The sequence below is a fragment of the Pleurodeles waltl genome, chromosome 2_1, assembly GCF_031143425.1.
Source record: "Pleurodeles waltl isolate 20211129_DDA chromosome 2_1, aPleWal1.hap1.20221129, whole genome shotgun sequence".
In the NCBI taxonomy this organism is placed as follows: Eukaryota; Metazoa; Chordata; class Amphibia; order Caudata; family Salamandridae; genus Pleurodeles; species Pleurodeles waltl.
In genome coordinates this window covers 705,270,979-705,295,983 of record NC_090438.1, presented here as the reverse complement: position 1 = coordinate 705,295,983, position 25,005 = coordinate 705,270,979, and the positions used below count along the sequence as shown (strand labels likewise).

Below are 25,005 nucleotides of genomic sequence, written 5' to 3'. Positions count from 1 at the left end.
GCTGGCTTATCGGAAAAACGGAATGGAGGATGTTGGATGAAATGAGACTTTTGGGGGTGCTCCCGAGATTATGATCTGAAAGAGGATGGCATTCAAACTGTGCAGTGTTTGCTTTAAAATTTAGCATTTTGTTCACGTTACTTTTGTCATTTTTTAAGACAAACAAATGTTTTTAATAGGTTGGAAAGGTAACCCAGTATACCACGTGACCTGCGGAATTATTCCAAAGGTTATGGTATGACGAGGATCCTATTAGTGAAAGAAGGGGGAATTCCAAAAGGTAAGCATCTGTAAACTGAAACAAGTAATGAGAGCACAAGTCAATTTTGAATAACACTGATATTACTTAAGTTTGGCAATTTTTTCCTCCGTGGCTGTAATTTCCTGACATCCTTACCATCTGCTCCCAAATCACAACCGAATTGAGGAAGCAGTATCTTGCAGGATACAAGACCAAAAAAAATAAATACTTTCCACGATCTTTTAGTCTCTACACATTACCTGCATGATTAGAGGTGTACGGCACGCCTGATGCGATTGAAGCCAGAGGCTTTGAAGTCAACGGGGTAGTCCAGGTTGCATGTTTTGATTCTTTAGTGGCAGCCAGCAAGGCGACATTTTTAGGATTTACACCTAAGGAGGGACATATAATCAATATACTACTAAAGCTTACAAGTGTTTTATTAGTGGCATAATCTTAAAGGAGTTTATATTTTTTTACATATTTTATCAATAGGTACACATTTAATCGTTAACATCTATTTAGCACATATGCACACAGCTACAAATGAGGGTTCCAATCGAGATGATTAGTGAATCGAGTATTTAAGGTTCGAGTTGTAAAAAAAAGAAGAAATAAAAAAGAAGCCTTATGTCCAGGCAGTTAGAAGAGATGAGTCATCCAAGCCCTGATTTATTAAGAAGTCCTGCAGCACAGCAAGTAAACGTTGCTGCAGTGCATGGAAGGGAGAGAGCAGAACCTCGCCATATCTACTACAATGTGGCGCTGCTCCCTTCGCTGGTGCACTTTTGGCTGCCAAGCACCAACAGACACCTTTACATCATACTACAAGGGTGTCTGCATTGACTGAAGCATAGGTTCTGTACTGGAAGGGCTTCCTTCCACTACAAAACCTAAGCCTTAAGGCTTTTCCCACTTTGAATATATGCTGTACAATACAAAGTGGAAGAAACAAGGCAAAATGAAAACGTTTCTCCTTGTACCTGTCTCAAGGAGGCATACAATTTTGGTGCAAATCCCTGTCTACAATTCTTTGTAGATAGGGGTTGGAGTCAACAACCTTTGAGTGGTTTCATCATGGGAGCAGCCATGCACCACCCATGGAGCAATCCTTAGAGCAAGATAATTCATGGCAGTGCATTGCACAACAGGTCACTATCCAACGCAACTCGATTTGTCCTGGATAGTAAATGCCAACTAAACACTCTGTGTTGAGTTTGCATTAGAACAATAACACAAACCCAACACAAAGTGTTTGTGAATTTGGACTACAGTACTAACGTAATTTGTGTGTCATTTTATTGATTTACCTGTTTCTCAAGAAGACTATTGTTTAAAGCAGCTCTTACAGTCCATACCATACCAACAGCTCCAAAATATGTCAGCATAAATTACAACACATCAATTTAAATTGACATTTGCTGTATATATTTAAAAAAGGAAGCTTCACATACTGATCAGGTGCTGTCAAATGATGTTTTTTCATAACATGACAAAACCCAATATGGATCTGTTTAGGAACAGAGTGAAATCACAGCTACCATTACATCAACATATCTCAACTTACTAATAAATCCTACAGCATCAGATCGACTTTAGAACCAAAGGACGATGGATTCGCTCACAGAGGGACACAATAGAATACAGTTCGATAAAGGGGACGAACATTGTTTTTAACCTGCTAATTGCAGAGAAGGTTCCTTCACGAGCATTACATGGATTTCTTTATTTGGAGACTGTTTAAATGAGTGAAAACCATAACTTCACCCAGTGCATTCAGGGAAATAGATACATGTTTTTTTTCACCCAAATATGCCTAGTCACGTTGACTATTATACATCTCTACTTGAGCAAGGAAAATTTATCTTAATGTACCTTTCGTCCAGTGAAGCCTACCTATCCTGACCAGCTTTACATTCCTTCCTTCATAAGCTTAGACTTTTCACATGAAAAAAACACTTGTTTCTCCTATCCAAGCTTTCCACCTTACTTATGCCAATTTATGTAGTCCTGAAAATGATCTCGAAAAATAGATGAACCTCAAGCTGCGTGCTTAGGCCATAGTCGACCATGAAGAGTGTCTCAAATCAGATTTAATGCCTGAATCAATGAATTGGATGTAGGAGAAATGTTCTTTTAAACAGCGGCCCTCGACTTTTTGTCTACTTTACAATCTAGGCCTAATGATTCTGCGCAAGGGTTTCAAGTTTCAAATATTTATTTTATTTCATTTTCATAGTTACTCAACAAGCAATAAAACCAAACAAACGCATTGAATAAAATTACAGCACCGATTCGCTAAGTGCAAAACGTGTGGTACTAAAACGCACTAAAGTGCCAATGCGCAGTGTCCATACACACTTTCAGACGACAGTGTAAAGCAAAGCGGATTATTCATGGTTATTGACCCACCACCCACGGAGGTTAACATATCTGGGGAACCATTGTGTGGGGGGGACATTAAAAATGTGGAATGCATAAGTGTGAAAGTCCCATTGTAGGGCTGCCCTAGTCATATTTGGAAAGCGGGCAGGGTGTAACAGACAATTGTGATTTTTTAGCCCGCTAACATTAATATCAGTGTATCAAGGAAGGGACTTTACAGAGATGTATAAAATAATCTTGAGTAAGGAGTTCGATAACCCTCTCTGGATCAAAAGAACATAGGTTGAATTGATCATCTATAGTGCAAAATGTGCAGGAAAAGTGCTGGCAAGTCCATCTGGCAACTTCCTTAGGGGTTGGTGGAGATCGTTGAGTTGGGTACCAAGCAGACCCATGTTGACGTTTTCTTTTCCACCTGTGCAAGATACTGTAGCTGCCGGCAGTTCAGTTGCGCCCAAATTACTCTATGATTGAAGGATAATTTAAGCAGCTGTCTCCTTTTCCGCAGTAGCTCTCTGCAGGAGCTTAGTAAGTGCAGCAGGTCTTCTGCTCCGTTGTCGCAAAGACAGCAAATGATCGATGTAGGCACCCTCTACCGAGGGAGGAGATGCACTACAGACTCAAACAGCCCCAGAAAGAATTTCAAAATCTTTCTTTGGTGGCTCTCAAACACCCTAAATTAAAATATTTGGGTTTGCAAGTGTTCCATAATTGATTAGAATTATTCAGGCATGGGCTTTGCCTGCAAAGACAACCTTATCTTGCCTTAGCAAGAGTAGCTTTATTATTTTCAATGTCAGTCTTTTGAAAGCTGCGTGGCTGATGAAGGTTTCCCAGAGCTGCGTTAGCACAGCTACTGCCAGAGATTCCTGGAGGTAGGCTCTAGCGGCCAAGGTGTCCCGGTGCTGCACCTCCTGCCATAGATATTAGTTCAAGGTGTTGAGGGTCTACCTATGACTATGAACATCACTTGCCTGGCCAAGGTCCGTTTCTGCAGGCCAAACTCCACCATGATCTGTGCTGATGAGGTGTAATTCATAAGATTAAAGATGATCCTTTATACTTTTGTTTATGTACTGTCCAGTATTTATGGCGTCCCTACCTCTCAGAAGTTCACTGCATATGTTATGGTTGGAACACCATCCGAAGAAGGGGGGGACAGTGTTGGCCTTGTCACTTTCAACGTAAGATTTTTTAGCGTTGCTGCCAGTGCCAGCCAATTCCTTTTGATTCACACTTTCTTAAATAGGTGCCATCCTAGTGCACTGACGTCAGTTCTTCTCTTTCCGCGCCAGTCAACGCAGATCTAAAGAGAGCTGCCTCTAGAGACTTTTTGACTCTTTTTTTAACGATTTTTTTGTCAAAGGTTTTTTGAGACTTGTCTCCTGGTGTGGCATGGGATGTCCAAGAGGAAGGTTGTATTTAAGCCCCGCAACTCCTGTCACTGGCAAAGATCAGTGATGGACCCGCACCTCCTCTGGCTCTGGTGCCGTCAGCATGACCCTGATGCCTAGTCAAGCATCGATTGGCGTGCCATGCACCCCACGGCCCTAAGGGAGTGATCCTCCAGTTCCTTACTGCTCAATGTGCGACAGCACAATAGTTTTGATCCCGGTGGAGAGAAAGGACCCAGTATTGGTCATGGAGCAATAGATCTACTTCGCAGTTGAGGTCTTTGATTCACTCCATGCATCACAGTCATCTGACAAGACCGGTACTGTCATCATTCGAGGTCTAGCTCCACGGTCGAACCTGTGCCGATTCTGTTTCCTTGAGTTTCCAGGAGCAAGAGTGATCCCGCTCTACTCCAGAGAATTCTTTGAGGCCATGCATCTCATACCTGAGCAGTTGATCGCCGATGTAGTGCCTTTGGGCTCTATGGGTTTGGGACTGGACCACACCAGCTCATTACTGGTTGGTCGTCCTCAGTGGCAGTCTGGCCCCTAAATCCACAGATGAATCCGGACTGGCACTGGTTATTCCACCTTAACCTTTCCCGACGCCGTTCTCCCTGTCGAAACTCCTGGTGCTGCATTTACTCACCGTCAGCTACAGGCATACTATGGAAGCGAAGAATATGTGAAAATTATTTGAGAGGCATGCAGAATGGTATATAAATTATAGGGAGAGTGGAGTAATGCTATTGTTACCTGCAACCCCCTGGATGAGGGAGTTAAATGGCTTTCTAATAGTTAGCCGGAAAATAATGGCAGTAAAAGCAAAGTAAACCACAGTGTGTCATTGCATGGTGTGGTCAGTCTGAGGGAAAAAGAAATAACTGAATTACATGTCCATTATGAGAAAAATAATGCATGGGTAAGTAGGCGTAAAACGCTCTTACCCATGCGTAGTATGATCAACAATGCGGGCCCAGGCCAGGCTCCAGCAGAGAAAGATTAATACAGCCATCAGTGGGAGAATGCTTGGAATACCTTGGGAGAGTCAATAAGCCATGCATGTGCTGACACTGCTTGAATATATACCAGCATGTGCCAGATAGGCTAGGCTGTGGAGGAGCTGGGGGAGGCTCACTTCATGGTAGTCACGCCGTGGCCTTGTTGGAAAGGGGACGGAGAATTGAATTATGAGAATTAAGGAGTAAATTAATAAAATCCACACGGTAGCCTAGTATAGGGGTGATTGGCATTGGATCATCAACAATGAGAGGAATAGAAAATATGTGAAATTAATAACAGAGAAGGGACCCATAAGTAAATAAGTGTCCCTATGACAAGGGACAAAGCAGTGGTGGGACCGAAGAAGGTCATAAATTGAGAGTTAAAGAAAATATAAGGGAAGCGGAAAAGCCATAATGGGTTTAAAACCAAATATATCTCATGATAATGAGAAAAAACTATCACAAAATCATCAATGACAAATTCAAGCAGTGTTCAGTTTAACATAAATACTGTGGCTGGTAACAGTACAATTTCTGAGTAGCCACAATTTAGTCCAATAGTCATTTTGTGAAATATCAGTCAATACAAAGAATTCCAGTCTTCTAATATCTGCTGTTCTAATGCAGTATCAATCTTTCACAACAAAGAAGTCCATTCTTCCATTCTGTTGAGGCCAGTGTGAAGGCTATTGGAGCACAAGGTCAATTATATGCTCTTTCTTTATTCAATGTAGTTGAGATGGTTTGACAACAGAAATGACTTTACAACGTATATCATTATCAGTATGTGACAATTCTGTGAAATGTTTGACCAACGGGGCATTGGCTATTTTGCACCGCAGCCTGCGTCTATGTTGCCATATGTGTACCCGAATCTTCTGTGTAGTTTGTCCTATGTACACTTGACTGCAAGGACAAGTGATGTCATAAATAACATTCTGTGTGTTTCAATTTGAAAACTGCTGTAACGTAAATCAGATATTTCCACACACAAATTCTTTAGATTCCACAATGAGATCATAGAACCTGCAAATGATACATTTGTAATGACCTAACAGACGTGCCACTCCCCATTAATCAGTGAGTGTGATTTGATCTGGTAGATGGTAGGTCCTTGATGATCTTACCTGTCTGAAATGCAAAGATGGGATGTTCTAAGGTGAGTTCCCCTGCATTCAGTACAGTCCAGAGTTTTAGGATAGTTCTCTTCAATTGGTTGAAGACTGGGGACCCTGCTGTCATGCAAATCAATCTGTCATTGTGCTTCTTCTCCCTCGGGGTAAGTAGTACTCTCTAGGAAACTAACATACCGTTTTTAGGGCCTTCTAACCAGTTTGCATTGGTACCCCCTTGAGTTAATTTTTTCGGACAGGGTCCCTGCTTCCTTGAAAATGTCTTGTTTATAGAGACAGTTATGTCTGATGCGTATGAATGTGCTAACAGAGTAGAGAGTCTCTAAGTGCCCAGGGGTGGTGACTGGAGTAGGAAAGCAGAGTGTTCCTTTGGGTCTGTTTGCGATATAAAGATGTGTACAGTTCGCCACCAGATGTCTTAATCATGAGGTCCAAAAAGGAAATCTCCATTCTGTTCTGTTCAAGTGTAAATTTGAGGCCCTTACAGTTTTTGGTGAGTCAGATTAGGAAATCTGCAACGGTTTCTGAAGGACCCTGTCAGATTATGAAAATGCCATCTATATACTGCTTCCATATCAGTATATTGTCACACAAAGGGTAAGTGCTGGAGAGAATGATCTCACTTCCAAGGCTGTCCATAAATACTATGGCAAATTGGGGGGCAAGAACCACCTCCATGGGTATCCCCTTGATTTGTTGATAGTAATACCCTTCAAAATATTAAAAAAATTGCATGTCAAATTGCTTGTGAGCAACTCTATAATGAAGGAAGTTGGTGCTGAGTGCGGTCGGGATCTTCTACCAAGAATTTTACGGATCACATTGATCCAGTCGAGCTGAGGACATATTTGTGTAAATGACTTCATGTACACTGTACAAAGGATACAGTTATCAGAGTCAAAGGGGAGGTATTCAACTCAGTTAATCATATCTATGCTATCCCTAACATCAAGTAATGTGTTAGGTACAGGTTCTTTTATGAAAATGTAAATGTAACTACTAACAGGTTCAAGAATGGAACCACAGCTGGAAAAATGGTTTGTACAAGTGGAGATTTCTGTTTTTTGTGTACTTTAAGTAGTGTGTAGATGACAGGTATGAGTGGTGATTGAGTATTGCGAAACAAAAATGTGTTCTGACTGAGAATGCCTTTTGGTTTGTCTTTTTCCTTCCAAAATCAGGCCCTGGATATCTCTGGGGGAGTCGAATTGAGTCTTAGGTAATCGTCATTATTCCTTAGTGGTCTAAAAATGTCTGACTTATACCGACCTATATCTTGAACAAGAACGCCTCCACTTTTATCAGCAGGTTTGATTATCAATGATTGATTGAGTTTGAGATTGGAGAGAGCCTGTTTTTCTAGTCTACATTTCTTGTAAGGAATGGCTTTATGCTGATGCTCTAAATTGGAAATCTCCATAAGCACTAATCTTTCAAAGGTATGTATTACTGGTGAGAGTGCATTATTGGGTGGAGAGAAAGTGGAGGATGGACAGAACCCTGTATTTGCAACAGTGGGTTTGTGAGGACTGTCCTTGAAAAAAGGTATGGAGTCGGATTTTCCTGAAAAATCTTAAACCCTTCGTCCAAGTCCAGAAAATTAGGACAGATAGTGGGAACAAATGAGAGGCCCTTACTAAGTAGAGAAATTTCTACTGAGGACAGAATGTGTGGACAAGTTGAAGATGGGGATAGTTTGTAGATTTTCCATCACATTGGTCATGTTGGACATATTGTGGATGAGTTGTTTGGAAGGAAATAGCCAAATCAACTGGTGTCACCACTGGTAATATTTCTGGCATGTTTTGCGGTCACCAGGGTTGCTGAACCATCACTGTCATTGTCCCCTCCCTCGTCTGGGTGGTCTGGCCTGTCGTCTCCTTAAAAAAGACAGATTCAATGCTTGTGTAGGTGCAGGGGCCTTCTCCTGGATCTGAATTATTGCAGGAGTCTCCGGATGGATTAGAAAAAGTGATAATAGCATTTTGTCTGTTATATCTCCCCCAGGGGCATCCAAAGTTAGGGTTTGCGTACGTCCTGTTTGCGTAAAAATCTTCAGTTAGATAAGGGTATGGTTTGTCAATTTTGTAGTTGCAGATGTCTTTCTTACCTTTGTTGGTTTTCTTGTCTTGTTCTAGTCTATTGAATTCAGAGATCTTTTTTTAACTTTTTTCCCCAGACACTTCTACTGTCTGTTATTACACCGGACTCTTTGCTATGCTCCTGATTTAATATGGGAAAGCCTGGAAGCACTCTGTAGACCAACTGCTGGTTGAGGGAAGGATAAAGAAAGGCTAATTCCCTTTAAAAGGGTGTCTTTGGAGATTACTTTTAGTATTTTTCTTTTTGCTTGGCTCGTGTAGTTTGTGGCCGATTGGTAATTTAAGTGGTCCCCTAGAAATGGTGCCCAGGTTTCTTCGGATATATGTGCCCATGGGATGGGCGCATTAGGTTATTGAGCGACCCCCAAAAGCGTGTGCTGTTGTTGTGCTTAATGTCTGAAAATAATCTGTCCCCACTGCTCATCTTTCTGTGACACACAAGTGGCCTACTTCAGCTTCTTATGCATAGTTTTGTGTAGTGTTAATGTTGTTTGCAGCTCAATGTCCCCAGGTTTGTGGCAAAGGAATCTTAGACCAAAAAAATAAATACTGTTTATTGCCTTCTTGAACTGCTTATGTTGAATTAGTTGGGCCCGGGGATACTCCCCAAACCAATGGGTGCATGAAGACGCCTTGATATGGGTGAGGTAGCAAAAGTTTCTGCCAACCTTCTGGTGAGGCACTCCACCTTTTTACAAAGCAAGTAGACATTTGTGTTAGTGCTTGAAGCAGGACCATTGCTGACATTCACAGATTCTCTGTAGACGATTGTGAATACTTGATTCTCTCAAAGTTAACCATAAAGACAGAGCCAAGTGCCTCCGCTATGTGACTAAGTATGGACACCTCTTGTGCAGGATAATTATTGTCTCCTTTGTCCCCTAAGTGAAATCAATAAAACTGGTGGAACAGTGAGAGGGTGACAAAGGTGTAGTCTAGTGTTAAGCTGGCAGTGGAAGAATGGAATGAGGCTGCCGCTGGGGAATCCTCAGCGAACCTGCCATTGAGGGCCCTAAAACTGTGATGGTCTAGATCCTCCAGTAGCTATTTACTGGTTTTATTCATTTTACCATAAAGGTTTCCACCTTGTGCCAGTATGTCCTAGTATGAAGACTGGGCTAACACAGAGTCATCCGGTGAGGAACCAAGGAGGTGGAGGCTCAAGTTGCCTGAACGTACAAAGTAAGAGGTTTCATCCTCACCTATGTGCTTCATAAGCTGCTCCACCAGCTGTTGCGAGGACTTTTATCAGCTTTTGGAATGAATGTAAGCATTTATAATTACTATCTCAGTTTCAACATTTTGGTTAAGGGTGATGACCTTCTTTGCAATAATTGCCGGTGAACTATAGTGTAGTGTACTTACTGTGGTTGTGCAAGATGCTGAGACATAAGATGCCAAGCCACACAGCAGGAGGCCATATTTTGCCTTTGACGGCTGACACAGAAAAGCACATAAACCCCTGCAGATGAAGCAGTTCAGCAAACCAAGTCTTCTGCATAAGGATGATTTTGGAAGATTTAACATACTGAATAAATTTGGGGTCAGTTATTTTACTGGCAAAGCCATTGACATTCCTTGAGCATAAATGAAGGAGGCCCTGTCTATCCTTAGTGGTTGCACCATTATCTGAGTCTTGTCACGGGCTGCCAGGTAAGTTGTGTTGTTCTGGAGAGCCACCTTAAGTCAGGATTGCATGGCCCAGTTGTTACTGAATGTCGACCTTGTTGGTCGTTGGGTGCTGCCTTCTTGATTGGCGAGTGCCCCAAGGCACCCTTGAGCACAGAGTGAGTAGGTTTGTGTAATCTAGCGACCGCTATTGTTCGATCAGGCAGAAGCAGGGGTAGCCTGGTTCGGAATAATGGGTAATGTTAATTCACAATTTCTTAAAGGTAAGCCATTCTGACAACACATTTTGGGCAATTGCAGGTGTTCTCCAAGTGGCCTTGGTGGCTTTGCTCACTACGGGGTCATCTGGTCATCTCTTTATATACAACACATACAGATCTGATGAAAACAACCAAGAAAGGAAAAGACTGCAGGGAAGTTCCAGGAGTGAGAGAATACTGTGTGAGACAGTCTGCAGGAGAGAGTGATTCCTGGGTAAAAGGGAAAGGTGAGGACACAGAGCAGCAGAAGAGACAAACTGCACTACAGTCAAATAATCTAGGAGAGAACAGAGAATATATGAAAGAAAAAGTGATCATGCCAAGGAAGAATTGTTGGAGAAATATGCAAAGGTGAGGAGAAGGTTCAGGCAGAGGTGTAGGTTTAGGGATGAGGGATGGGTGGGGGTGTTTGAGGTGTGGCACCCCTCCCCACCCAAAAAAATGCATTCTTGGTTTGGTAGTTGGGTCTTGGGGGCGTGAGTCGGGTCTTATATCACTGTCTCAGTTTTTCTTGCTGGGAGCCAAGAATGAAAAACAAAAGAGTGACCTTTTATGTAAATGTGTGTGTGAGAGGCAGAAATACCAATCGGGTGGCTGAATTTTAAGCTGTGAAACCAGATAACCTGGAATCAATATTGGCTTTTCCTGTTGTCCAATCTGTATGATCCTTTGCCAAAATTGTATTTTACTGATCCGTCCTTTTCTTTCTTATCGCATTTGAAAGCACATTTAAATACTTTAGTCCAGGATGTGTACAAGGAGGACCTGTTATGTGTAATTTAGTAGAATACCATGTTCCTCCATCTATAATAAAATCTAGATGACCGTTTAGGGTTTACATGACTAATGAATTTCCTCTAAGTTCACTAATGGCACTGTGACTGAAGGGCGAGCCTTGAATGTTTATAAAAACACTTAAACATCTGTCTATGCAGTTGCATAATCTGATGTACTACGGTGAAACGTTTAAAAAGAAATACACCTTTTTACATTTTCAAGAGATTGTATCATATTTTTACATTATTTTTGTTGTACTATATACAAGCCAAATCTTTCATGGCTCAGCTCGTGCACAGACTCTTGGAGCGAAGTCAGATCCATAGCTCAGGTTTGCTTGCCCTATTAATTTGCCTGCACACTTGTCTCTATTTGCAACTCAGGCTTAGGGCAGAATGCAGTCAGTCACAAGATAAGATGATTTGTAAAAGTCGAGGACCAGAAACAGAGTCCTGACCAGATGCACCAATTTGACAACTCTACCATCAAGGCCTCTTGTAGCAGAGACAAAGAAAAGTGCATGCAGTGAAAAAACATTTGTAGTAAGTGATCCCATGGCAGGAATTCTAGGCCATTGTGTTATACATGACTATCGTCATGAGGTACTAGGGAGAATTAACAGGTTCAAGGGGGATGGGCAGGGACATAGCTTCTTCAGAGGAAAGGGGTTGGGGTGTGACATCCCTCAAATGCATTTTGTTTTGGAGGTTGGGTCTAGGGACCATGAGTCAGGTTAGCTATATCTTGTTTAATTAAACAATTTATTGCACATTCAGACAATAGAAACATATGCCTCTTGAGTTCATATGCACATATCCAAGTCAGTACAATTACCCATTGTTGGGTTTAGTCCACCAGTACCATAGTGATCGTCTGCATTTTGACATTAATATGGTGTCCACTTGCTGTGAACTCTCCAGACAAATACAATAATTCTATTTCCTCCACTAGCCCTTCTAGCCACCCAGGTCCACATTACAGCTTTCTAGAGCTCTTCAGACATCAAAATCATTCTGTTGAGTACTTCGTGAGGTATGCAGTCAGAGTATTCCTTGTCTCCTTGCCAATGGTGACAGAAGGCAATCTTGATTATACGCTGCTGAATGTGCTGTATTGCTCCAGGGCTACAAGTGGGGTGTATCATCAGGGTTTTTTAGGCAATCAACCAGATGTTCCCATGCTTGTGCCCCATCCAGTGTGCCTCGGTCCTGTTTTGTCTAAGTAGTGGTGCTCCCTCATATTCCACTAATCTAATCAGTTCCACCCTTCATTTGGTCAACCCGGGACCTCTAAAGTTCTTCCAATTCATTGTGATCTCTCGCCTAGCAAGTACCAAGCCACGTCTATAAATCTGGTAGACATTTTGCATTTTGTGGGCCTTGGAAAGCCCCCAGGAGGCAAGCTAGGGAAGTTTGCAGAATCAACCTCTGTGTGACGTTGTTATTAAGGCGCACCACCCCTGTCCCTTAATCAGTTAAGTGTGGGCACGATCATACCATATGGAGCAACCCTTCTCAGAGTTCTCCACTGCACAGGCAGGCTGCTCTGGCGGCCCAAAGATGCAGATAATTTTACCAGGGGTTAAGCAGGCCCTATTCAGGAAATAAAAGCTGATCCATATAAATGCGCCATTTCGGGACACTGTGTATGTGTTTGCAAGAATCTTGGCCAAGTCCAGCTCTGAGATTGGATATGAAGGGTCCCTCTCCCATGTATTGCATACTTCTGTTAGGGGCTTATTCATGTCATGCCTCAAAGCATGGTAAAGGCAGGTTACTGCTTTTAAGCGGCTCAATATGGTATGTAGGGCCTGGCAACCCCTGTAATGTACCAGCTCCTCCATCCCTGCTCCTCAGTGCTCACGCACTTTGGCAAGTACTGCCTGATGTAACACATTTTCCTCCCGGCACTTCAAAAGTCCTCAAACGCTAGCAGCGTGCCATCCACTCTGCAATATTTTCTAGGGCTTCACACCCTGAGTTACAGATCCCAGTCCTGCAGATGCAAATCTGGGGAATATGGCACCTTAGTATGTGGGCACTGGAAAGACTGTTGTAAGCAGTAGCGTACGACTCAATTCAGTGGTATCCTCCTGCAGTGGTCACCCAGGGCTCCTAAGTATTTGATATAAGATTCAGGAACTCTGCAGAGTATCCAGTGTGTGGCCCTCATGGTTCCTCCAGAAGTAGACCCACTGGCTAAACCACTGAAGTTGAGTTGCCAAGTAGCAGGCCTCCATGTCTGCGGCCCCCAATCCCAATGTTGGGCATTGCAGCTTTGCTAGGACCACTCTCCGCCTTCCTTTCCCCCAGATGAGCTCAATCAGTAGAAGTCCAATTCTTCCAAAAAAATCCTTTGTGGTAAAATGAGGGGCAGTGTGGAGAATGAGTACAAAAGTCTAGGGAGTACCACCATCTTTGCAAGTGCAATTCTGTCTGCCAGGGATTATGGCAGGGCCTTCCAAAAGCCTATGCTATACCGGTAGCTTCTGATAGCTGTCCCTATATTGCCCTCCAGCCGGTCTAGTGGGTCATGGTATCCCTAGATATTGAGGCAAGTCCCTTCCCAGTTAAGGCCTGTAGATCCTGGGGTTGGGCGGCTGTGCTGCTGAGCAGGAAGAGGTGTGATTTCTGCCAGTTAATGTGCAAGCCAGGTGTTCTACCGAAGTGTTCTAGCAGAGGTACTGCTCCAGCAAAGTCGAGTACATCTCGCAAGAACAAGAGCATGTCATCCGCATAAAGTGTGGATTAGTACTGTATGCCCTGTACCTCCAGTCCACGGTATGCCGTGCCTGAGCGTGCACTACTACCAGTGATTCGACCGCTATGGCAAATGGGGAAAGTGGACAGCCTTGCCTAGTGCCCATTCCTACCTCTTATGTCTTTGAGATGTACCTTGCATTCCGGACCCGTGCTTTGGGGTTTGAATACAGGAGTTTAACCTCATGGATGAATCTGAATCCTAAGCCCATCGTCGCCAGGACCTGATCTAGGAGGTTCCAAGGAAGGATATCAAAAGTCTTTACAATATCTATGGCCACAGTGGCCATCCTATATTTATTCATAAATTCCGTATCAAGGATCCCAAGAAGTCTATAAATATTATGCGCTATATTGCACCCTGGGATTAACCCTGCCTCATCCGTATGAATCAGGATGGGCATCAGGGAAAGGAGCCAGGTCGCCAATATTCTGCCTAAAATCTTATCTATGTTAAGAATTGACAATTGGAGTAACAAATGCACATCTTGTGGTAAGATGCCCGGTTTCAGCAGCAGGCTCAACAGTGCTTTGCTAGTGGTTTTAAGTAGCTGTCCAGTATCCTTTGTGGCTGCATACAGGTCCAGTTGCTTGGGTGCTAGGTCACCCCAATAAATCGTATAAAACTCGACTTGTATCCCATCCGTCTAAGGGGTCTTACACTATGCCAGGGCCTTAACGGCTTCTCTCACCTCTTGGATCGTGATGTCTCCTCCTAGTGCACCCTCTTGCGTGATTGTTGGGAGTGCTACTGGGTCCAGAAAGTCGCTTGCCAATTGAGGGGGGAAGTCAGGGAGCACGGGGGAGTGTGTAGTGCTGTGTAGTACTCTCATTCTTGTTGTGCAAATCTGGCTATTACTGTGGGTGCCAGCAGGTTTTGGTGCCAGGTAGGTGGTATCTTTCACACCTCCCAGTATAGCTGGATGATCATCTGATGTTTCCCTTTGTTTCTGCAGTATCACCCGCTGTGCACTCAATTGGCTCCGCTCCCAAAATGGTGCAGGCCCCAGGCCCCAGGCCCCAGTCCCACCTTAGGAAGCAATGGCATTGTGCCTTGGCAGTTTTGGTTTTCTTAGTTCCCCTTAGCTGGGTTGGAGGCTTTGCTTCCAGTAAACACTCCTCTGTGACTTGAGCAGTACTCTTAGCTTGTGCAATGGTAGGTTGGGACAATTCAGCAGCACTCAGGCCATCTGGTTGCCCTGCTCTGGAGTTGCATCACCTTTGGGTATGGTCCCTGGGCCCCTGTTGTTTCCTACCAGGTTTTCACCTCTTCCGGGTGGGCTGCTCTTCCAGCAGGTTATCGCTGGGGATCCCCAGGGCCTCGCTATTGTCTATTGGGGTGGTAGCATTCCCACTTTCTCACCTCTGTTGCAATGTTGCTCTCGGAGGCTGGCGTTGGCATCCATGCGTTTTCAGCAGCCTTGTCCTCTGGTGGTGGCTCCACCTGCTGCTCGAATTTGCCGGTCATGTGATCAGCCCCAGTAGCCCTCGCTGCTCTCAGGGCTTGGTCACGTTGCAGGTGCAGCACTCTCCAGGGATCTTTGGGGCTTACCACTTCTGCTTCGCTACCTGCACTGCGCTGCTCTGTTGCTCCGGCATGTTCTCCTCACCACCATCTTGGACAGCAACTGTGCGGTCGAGAGGCCGATTTCTGTTTTGGCCTACCTGTGTTGCTGCAGGACACAGATGCAAGATGTCCACATGTTGCAGCTTAGTGTGGTATGTTCAGCTGGGCCAGGGATGCCCTTAGATGGCAGAGGTCTGCCAGGAGCGTCGCAGCTCCCGTCCTATTCCATAAGCATATAGCCATGCCCCCAGTCTGCTATGTCTATGTTGCTTTTTCTTGTTCTCATTTCACTAAGAATTTTTGACTTGTTTATTTTTCGGATCGGGATCTCAATTACATATATTGACCGGTTTACCAAAAATGAAGCACATTTCCAGTTATCTAAGTACTTCTTGAATGGGTGCAAATTTATCACTTTCTGGAATTCACAAGCATTGGTAATAGTAGACTTTGAAAGCTGCACCTGTCTCAACTTTCCAGGCATACTAATGGAACTCAAATACACAAAAGATGATGGAATGAACACTTGCAAATGGTCCAAATAGTGGCAATCACTAGGCATATCATTCCAACCTATCATTTTTTGACACATGTGCCACTCTAGACAGTGGCTCAGCTAATGCAAGTCAGTACTGACCCTGTTCCTCATGCAAATATCTAGACTCTGAGCCATCTTACCCCTTCAGCCTGAAGCCCACTACTTTTTTAGTTGGGGAATTTGAGATTCACATCACCCAAAACTCATTAACTAACCTATCCTTCTGACTCCAGAGGCCAGGGTGACTGCTGGAGAGAGTGGCTGAAAAAGTACATTGGAGATGCAAGGGATAGAATAGAGAATAAAGTGTGACAAACTGAATTGGATGTAGGGGCAGCAACTCACAAAAGATTCCATGTGGTGACAAAGACTTGTGGATGGAAGAATACAGGAAAGATTTATAAGATTCAGGTTAGGGAGAGTGTCGCTATGGTAATGTTGTAAATTCTGATTTAATGTTTCCAAAGAAGTGGGTCAAGAACACAGCACCCCAAAAAAGGTGGCAGACCAACAATTCCACTTCCTGTACTGCACTGGGTTTAGTATGTGCTGCCCTGGGTTTAGTGTGCACTGTTTCTTTTTTTAAGTTTTGCTTGAAAAGCACCTGTCAAACCTTATGTGGTCAACAGAAAAAGGGCTGAAAAAAAAGTAGGGGATTTCACTCCACCCAAGAGTTTGTTCACTTGAGCACAGATACTGAGTGGGCAGAAGTTGTGTACTTCTGCTGAAAAAGAGGTCTTGTATTGAACTTTCTGCCTTGTGGAAAAGCGTATGCTTAACACAAATGCAGTAGGCCGGACTTATTTTTTGCGAAAAGCATAAGTTGAATCAATACAACTTAAAGGGTGAATTGTTATTATTTTGTGTTAAGTAGGTACTTTCCTACGTAGAATCTCACTGATTACCATAGTAGGCAAGGTTTTTTTGTTAGTTACCCCTTTGGAACATTTTCATTCTGAGGAGCTTTGCTATATTATTTGAAGAAGGGTTCCCAACTGTAACCATGTACATATTTGTTATTTTATGAAAGCTTGTGCTCAATATACTAGGCTTATGCTTTTTGTGGTGCTAAGCCAATGAATAAAGCTATACACCTCATGCAAATAATTTATTATGATGTTCTGTTTATTATGAAAAAATGTGTTAAAAGCAATATCTCTAGCATATTTATTGTGAAAGGCATCTGATAAAACCAAAATGCCTGCAAGGGTGGACAGTTATTACACTGTGTCAATGAAACCTAGACAGGTATTTTGGTGCATGGAATCTAACAGATTACCATAGTATTCAAGGGTTAGGTGTTAATTCCCCCCTTTGTCAAACCCTGGGGGTAGAAGATGTGTACCGTGACAATCCTTGTTAGGCTCTCTTTAAGAGAGTTTGTATATTTTTTGTCAACTTTGGTCCATATTTGTAATTTTATGATTGGATACCTGATAGATAGCTTGTAGGAAAGCGTATGCTCAGCATAGTAGTCCTGAATTGGTTATAACGATGAGCCAAGATATAAGGCCTGATTGGTTCATTAAGAAACCTTATTTTAAATGCCACAGATCAAATTTGTATATTAAGAATAATTACATCAAACGCACTCGGTCTGACTTATTGTGAAAATCTATGATAAAGCCAATCTGTCTGTATGTGTGGATTGTTATTACACTGCCCTAATGCTCCCAAACAGGCATATGTTACATGGGATCTCACAGGTTCCTGCAGGAAGCAAAGATTTTGGTGTCAGCCACTTCCTTTGAATAACCCCAGGAAACAGAAGATAATCTTTGTTACACCATTTTAGAGGGTCCGGATAGGTGTGGTTCCCTTCCAGACTCTTGAAAAATAAAAATTAAGTCAAATTCTACATAGGTATACCTACATAGACGGTTTTAGGGGGGTTCACATTCTGCTTCTCCCCATGACAGCATACTACATAGGACATTGGGTAAGCCTATTCCTGCCACTGGCACTATTGTCACGTGAAGCATTTTACCTGATCAGAGGAGTAAATTTGCCAGAAAGGGAGTGGATATCAGTGTCTAGGCTGGTGGCTAGTTCTTTAGTTTCTATGTTTTCTGTTTTTTTGTTCCCCTTTCTCTTTTTACCTTTCCTTTTTTTTTTTTTTAAGAGTATCCTGAAGCTCCTCAAACAGTCCTAATAGGCCACTTTACAGATTACCCCAAAACATTTGAGACATCACCTGACGTGAGTAGCAAACTAGTTTTAAAACTTTTGTGAGTAATTGTCACACGGCACCAAAGTTACTGGCAAAACAAAAAACGTTTTTCTTATGGAAACTAGATCCTAGCTGTAACTACCTACTGACAACCTCCAGTAGGTATCATATAAAAAAACACGTATATAAATATATTACCTAGGGCGGTCACCACTAGGTAGTTATAGTTAGGACCTAGTTTCGATACAAAAAGCGTTTTTTTTAGTTGTGTATATCTTTAGCACCGGTTGATAAATCTTCACAAAAGTTTCCAAAACAATTTGACTTTCACGTCAGCTGTTAGGGCGATGGGGGGATCCATCAAGTATAAGTATGGTATGCCCAAAGGAGGGTATTATTTGCCAAATGACCACTAAAAAGAACTTTAAAAAATTTAAATGAGTTTTAACTGTAAAAACATATCTTGCAAATCACTTTCTGCTTCATAGGCAGAGAAGGAAACACATAATGAAGTATGAAGTCCACATCTCAAAAAGAACATTCCCCAGGGATGGATACATAGGTGTTCTGTGTTTACTGTTTGTCTACTATCTCATTGTAGGTTTTTCATTGTTTAACATTTTATCGACACATCTCATCATTTATTTACCCTGTGACTTTTACATTACCATTCTAATTAATAGTTCACCCTTTAAATGCCTTACCCATAACCACTTAACTTAACACCTTTAACCATTAATCTATACAATTACCCCCCTACCACTGCGTCCATAAAGCTCTTATTCTCCTGTCTCCTTACATCAACCCCTTACCTTTACCTCTTTATCTATAACTTCTCAACCTAAATCCCTTAGTCTTATATGCCTAACCCCTTATCCTTACCTCTGACACCGTATTGCCTTCACCCTAACCCCGTACTATTACCAATAATCTGTTACTTTTACATTGCAAGGGCTAACAACTAGTTACAATCGGTGACCAGTACTAAAAAGTTGGTCGGTAAAATTATGACTGGAAGTGGGTCGCAATCAGAACTACCTCATGAAAATGAATAATGTAGGCTGCAAATTGTGGCTTACTGACTGGTGGTCATCACAGGGATGGTGGCTTTCTAGGGTCAGTCACCATAATGCTTGTGATTCCCTACAAAATAAAGCAAACCTTTTTTTTTTTTAAATGCAGCCCCTTTTCCTTAAAGAAAATGGTGTGAAGTTGAAAAAACTTTACTTTTGTTTTAAAGCTACAAAGGGGCCCCTTTTACTATTGTGAATGCCTTTCCAACTCCGAAGTAGATCCTTTTTCAATGTTTTGCAACCTGATTTGTCACAAAACATTCATACAGCTCATACTGAATCGCTATTTGGAAAGGAAGCCTACAACATGCCCCATACAAATAGTGATTTGGTATGGTGTTGCTAAGCCATGTTAGGAGTCTGTAAGAAATGATGACTCTTAAATTTCTTTAGTACATTGTACGAAACATTTTTGTGCTCACAAACAGAGATTCAGACTATTTGTGACCATAATAACACTGAGTACATCAAAATGTCTTACCACTTCCCCCTTACCTATAACCCTTTATACCTCACCTTAACCCATTACCCTTACACTCTTAACAGCTTGCTCTTGTTCCACACCCTAAACACCCTACCATTACTGTCTTCCTTTTACAGCCTTATCCCTTTCCCTTTAAACCCCATACCCCTTATCTAATAAGTCTTACTTCCTTACCCTTACCCCAAATCTCACTAACATTCTTACTCATAAAGTCCACACCCTAATCTGATTACCTTAATCCAATACAATAAACCTCTTATACCATCCTCTATACTGTTATCCCTTCCTTTCACTCTTTAACTTTAGCACCTTACCTTTACTTTATTAAGTGCCACATGTACACACATTTGAAACTGCAATTTCCTAATTGCGATTCCATGTCATTCGCAATTAGGTAATGGCAATTCCAAATGTAAGAAACTCCATTAAGTTTATTTTGTGATTCCTGGTGGGTCGCAAATAGACCTACCTCTTTAATATTAATGAGGTAGGTCACAATTTGCTACCCACTGGGAATCACAAAAATCACAGGGATGGTGGCCTGCTGGGGGTCAGTAGACTACCATGTCTGTGACTGCTTTTAAATCAAGCAATATTTTTTTTTTAAACAAGGCTTGTTTCCTTAAAGGAAAACGGGATGCATTTAAAAATAAAACAATGAAACAATGAAACTTTTCAGGTTCCCACGGACCACTGCCTGGTCTTAAAAATATTTTTAGCATTTATTCGCTGAGGGAAAAGGGTCACCCTGGGGCCCCAATCCTCTTTGTGAATGGGTTAACACCAGTTTTAAATTGGTGCTAACAGCAATTGTTTTGAGACCGCATTCACGGTCACAAAACAATCCTACATACCATTCAAATTCGGTATTAGGAAGGGATGCCCCGAATTCGCCCCTTCCAAATACCGAATCGCAAAACCCAAATTGCGATTCGGTAAAAAGTTCAGTGAATCGGCCTGTTTGCAACTAGAAAAATGCTTTGCCCATATGGCTCTAATTCCCTTACATTTACGACCTTACCCTTACACATCCCTTAACATCTTATTCAAAGCCCCTTACTTAAAAAACTAACTCGTTACTATACCACAGCTCTAGAACGTCCAAGCATAAGGGACAAATATCAGCACTCTTCTTGTTTACATGGTAATTGAGCTGTCTGTCAGACCTTGCACCTGCTTGCTCTGCAGCTAAAAAAAAGGCTAAGGCATTAAGGGTAAAAAGTTATGGATAAAGGGTTGTGTATTACTCCACCACCTAATGGCTGAGGTCAGAAAAGTATACTTGATGTCTCTTTCTCTCTTTTGATTTTTTTTTTTTACATACCCTCAGGCGTTTGCCCCAGAAATCCCTCAATGCAGAAGCCACTTTCAGATCTTTTTTTCTTCCTCTGGGAGGCAGTATTCTCTTGAGTTGAGTTTGTAAATATACCTCTACTGATGGAGGTGGGTGGGTCGCATATGAATCCATAAAATTCTTCAAGCTGCAAAATTACTCCTGCAAGTAAATTATCATTTTGTTTTGCAGAATTAATCTTTTCTGGATTTGCCTGCTGTGCATTGATTACTGAGCGGTTTTCCTTTGTGTGGGTTGGTTGGATTTTTTGGAGTGAGCATTTGCAAACAAATGTTTCGGCACTCTTTGTCCCACCTCTGCTTCTCTGTCGAACTGAATGTCCATGCTGCAGTGTTTTGTGAAGGTATGTATCAATGACCATGTAGTAGCTGCGCAAATATCCTCTAACGCTACACTGCATGTTGCTCTTTTTTCCTTGTTAAATGCGCCTTTGGCTTTTCTGTCAGGGTTACGCCCCATGTCATGTGACAATATTGTATTGTTTGTACTTTATACCTTGCGATTGTTCCCTTGGTGACTGGGAGTTCTTTCCTTACGTGTGCGAAGGGCACAAAGAACTGTTTTCCTTTCCTGACATCTTTGTTCTCTCCAAATATTACATAATTGCCCTTCTTACATCTAATGTAATCTACTGTGTGCAATGCCGTCTCATCTTCCGTATAAGGTTGCTGAAAAAAAGCTGTCAGGTGGTTAACATGGAATTTTGATGCCACTGTGGGAACTAACCTTGGGTTTGTTATCATGACCACTTTGTCCCTATGTATCCGTGGGTATGGCTCTTGGATGGTGAGTGCCTGTATCTCACTCTCCTTAGAGAAGTGAGAGATGAGAAAGACAGTTTTGAGGGTTCGAAACCTCAGTTGTGCATTCCGCATTGGTTCAAAGGGTGACATCATTAGCTTGGTGAGCACTATATTCAGGTTCCATGAGGGCATTGGAATGCGTCTGGGGAATGCTAGTTTCTTCACTTCTTCACTGGTGTGGTCAACAAACTTCTACCTAGTGTCCCTCTTGGGTATGGTAAAATGGCTGCCAAGTGGACTTTGATAAGAGGATAGGAGAGCTGTCATGTTTCTAATGACTGTGGCCTGTTATGTTCAGTCTCTGTTTTTAACAGGTCTGTTACACCATAGCTGGAATCTCTTCCATTTGTTGCTTTAACAGTTCCTTGTTGTTGACCACCTTGCTCCCTTTATAAACTCCATCCCCCTTTTTTGCAACTTGAGGTGCACAAATTTTAGGTTCTCTGGAGCCATGGTGCCAGGTTGAGGGTGTTTGGTTCAGGATGTCACACTTGTCCCTTCTCTATCGTTAACAGGTCTTGGTGTGCTGGGAATGGGATACACTGCCCTTGAGGTATTTCCATGAGGTCTGAGAACCATGTCTGTCAAGCCCAATGAGGTATTATCAGGGTCTGTTTGACTGGTTCCAGTCTGCACTTTTGGATTACCTTCGGTATCATTGGAAACAGTGGAAAGGTGTAAGCAAATGTCCTGGACCAACTTATTGACATGGCATTCCCCAGCGACTATGGCTGGTAAAACTCAGATGCAAAGTTTTGGCATGTTGTGTTCTTATGTGTTGAGAAAAGGTCTACTTATTGAGTCCCCCAGATCTGGAAGATCGGCCTTGACACTTCTTGTTTTAGTACCCACTTGTGTGTGTTGTTAGCCTTCCTGCTTAGCCTATCCGCTTTTGTGTTTTATTTTGCTTATAGGTGCATTGCTATTATTGAAACCTTGTTCACTACTGTCCATCTCCATATATCATGAGTCAAGGTTGATCATGTCCTACTTTGTTCAAGTACTGCATTGTCGTTGTGTTGTGAATTAAGACCTTCCTCTCTGTCACATGCATTCTGGAAGGCCTTTAGTGCCAGAAACACATTTTCAGCTCCAGCACATTTATGTTTTGTACTGCTTCTTTGGGTTTTAGATACCCTTGACGCTCAGCTTCCCCATGTGAGCTTATATTGCCACATGGGATTCGTCTCATATGACCGACACGGAGGGAGTTGGCGGTTTGAATAGTTTCCTCACTATTAGTGTTTTGCAGTCTCACCATTGCATCTCTTTCCTAACCTTGTCTCTAACAACCACTACATCGTCCCAATTCCTGGTTGACTGTGACAGTTTATGCTGGACCAATTATTGTATTAATCTCATGTATGGTCTTGCATGCGGCACCAGGAGAATGCAGGTAGCCATTATGCCCATCATTTTCCCCACTGCTCTCCTCATCAGAGGCTGCAGATTCTGGTATTGGCAACTCCGCTCTATAATTGCTTCGATCCTCTTGTCCACTGGTCTCCCTTTGGCTGTCTGGGAATCCAAGATTACTCCCAGGAATGTCTTCTTCTCTGGGTTTTGAGACAACTTGTTGTAGTTGATGGAGAAACATACTATGTGTAATGTCTTCATCACCTTGTTGATGTTCTTCTTGCATTGACTGCTTGTCTTTGCTTTCACCAGCTAGTTGTCTAAATATGGGGAGACGTGTATTCCCTGCTACCTTAGGTGCGCTCCAACTTCAGCTAAGCATTTTGGAAAAAACTCATGGTGTTGATTTTATTCAGAATGGCAACACTTTGAATTGGTAGTGTATCTTGTTCACTACAAATCTGAGTAATTGTATGTGACATTTGTTTACTTGTATGAGCAGGTAGGGGTCAGTGAAGTCTATGGTATCCATGCAGTCTCCTTCCTCTATCAGGGGAATGGCCTCCTGTAGCACTGTCCTCTTGAATTGTTCTGTTGTATGAACCTCTTTAATGACCTCAGGTCAAGTACTGGTCTTAATATTTTGTCTGGTTATGGTACCAGGAAGTAGTTTAAGGAAATCCCTTTGAGCCTTTGTCTCTGGGGAACTAATTCTATAGTATCTTTGCTTAACCACTCTTCCACTTCCTGTTGTAGTCGCGGTTGTTTGTATATTTTTTATCTCCTTTAGGGTGGTAGCGGGTTCACTTCGCTGGGTGCTGAAGCCTGTGTGGAATGTGTGTGATTGCATAGTTCCATTTTCTGAGATTGCTCTTTTCTTCTAGGCCACTCCTTTAAAGTTTCCCTTGTATTATGGGGCCCTCATTGCCTTGGCAGTCTTGTTGTCCTTTTTCATACACTGAAGTGCTTCATCTACCATCTCTACAAATAGGTTGTTTGCAGTGAAAGTCAAACTGATGATAGCTGACTGCCCCTTTTGTTTAATCCTGAGATTCTTAGTCAAGTGTGTGTGCAAGGTCATGGCCATGGATGGCTATCCACCATCTGTATTTGCTGCTTCCAGGGCAGATTTCAGGTATGTGTTGGCAGCTGTCTTGCTCTCCAGCAACATTGCATTTACTCCTTTTCAGATTCCTATGGAAGAAGTTCCATTAGCTTCTCTCTCTCGTCTAAATGTTGGTGAGCATAACTATTTAGAGGGGAGTCTGTGTTCCTGTGACCTTTCCATTTGTATCCCCACTCTGTCTGTTCTCTTACTGTTCTTGTCAGGAGGAATTGCTGAAGACGCAAGGTGTATTGGCTCTATTTCATGAAATTGCCATGATGAAGGAGTCTCTTGGCATGTTTCCCCTGATGCAACGTGGGTTTCTTGATGAAAACTACTTATTCTTTATCTTGGGGTTATTGCGTTAGCTACAGCTGGCTCTTTAAATGCAGTGGCGGGATGGCCCCTCAGGGGAGGGCATGCCCCCCCATATATTACATTGATTGCCCCTGGAGGTGGCAGTCTCTGGGGCATTCACTTAAGTAGATTACCCCCAGGGAGGTGGCGGATCTCAGGGCTTCAGGTGGACCATACGGGATTGCTGTAGATGAAGGAGGTTGGTCGAAAGGCCTGGCCGGAGGCAGTGTGTGGCGCAGGGTTGGGTGGTTATAGGGGTTGGCCACAGGGCCACGCCACAGGCCAGGCTTTGCGGCCAACCCCTGGTGCACTTGGCCAAACCTGTGCTTGGCACAGGGTTAGTGTAGTTAAAGGGGATTGGCCGCAGGCCCTGAGGTCAACTCCGCGCTGCATAGAGTTGGTGTAGTTCAAGTGGAAATTCTTCAATAGAGAGGCAAGAAAACAGAGCTCAAGCCTTAGCCTTGCTTTCTTTGAATTTTTCGATTGACACATCTTATCTACAAATTTATTGGAC

At 42.7% G+C, this 25,005-nt stretch overlaps 1 protein-coding gene across 6 annotated transcripts in view; it reads right to left on the bottom strand.

Annotated features, from left to right (window-relative positions):
- MAK (male germ cell associated kinase) overlaps positions 1–25,005 on the bottom strand; it is a 420,577-nt gene that overhangs the window by 117,651 nt on the left and 277,921 nt on the right. For all 6 annotated transcript variants that reach the window (XM_069216975.1, XM_069216982.1, XM_069216967.1 and 3 more), the window contains one exon: positions 502–633. In XM_069216975.1, coding sequence (XP_069073076.1) covers positions 502–633 — 132 coding nt within the window. The remainder of the gene's footprint in view (positions 1–501; positions 634–25,005) is intronic.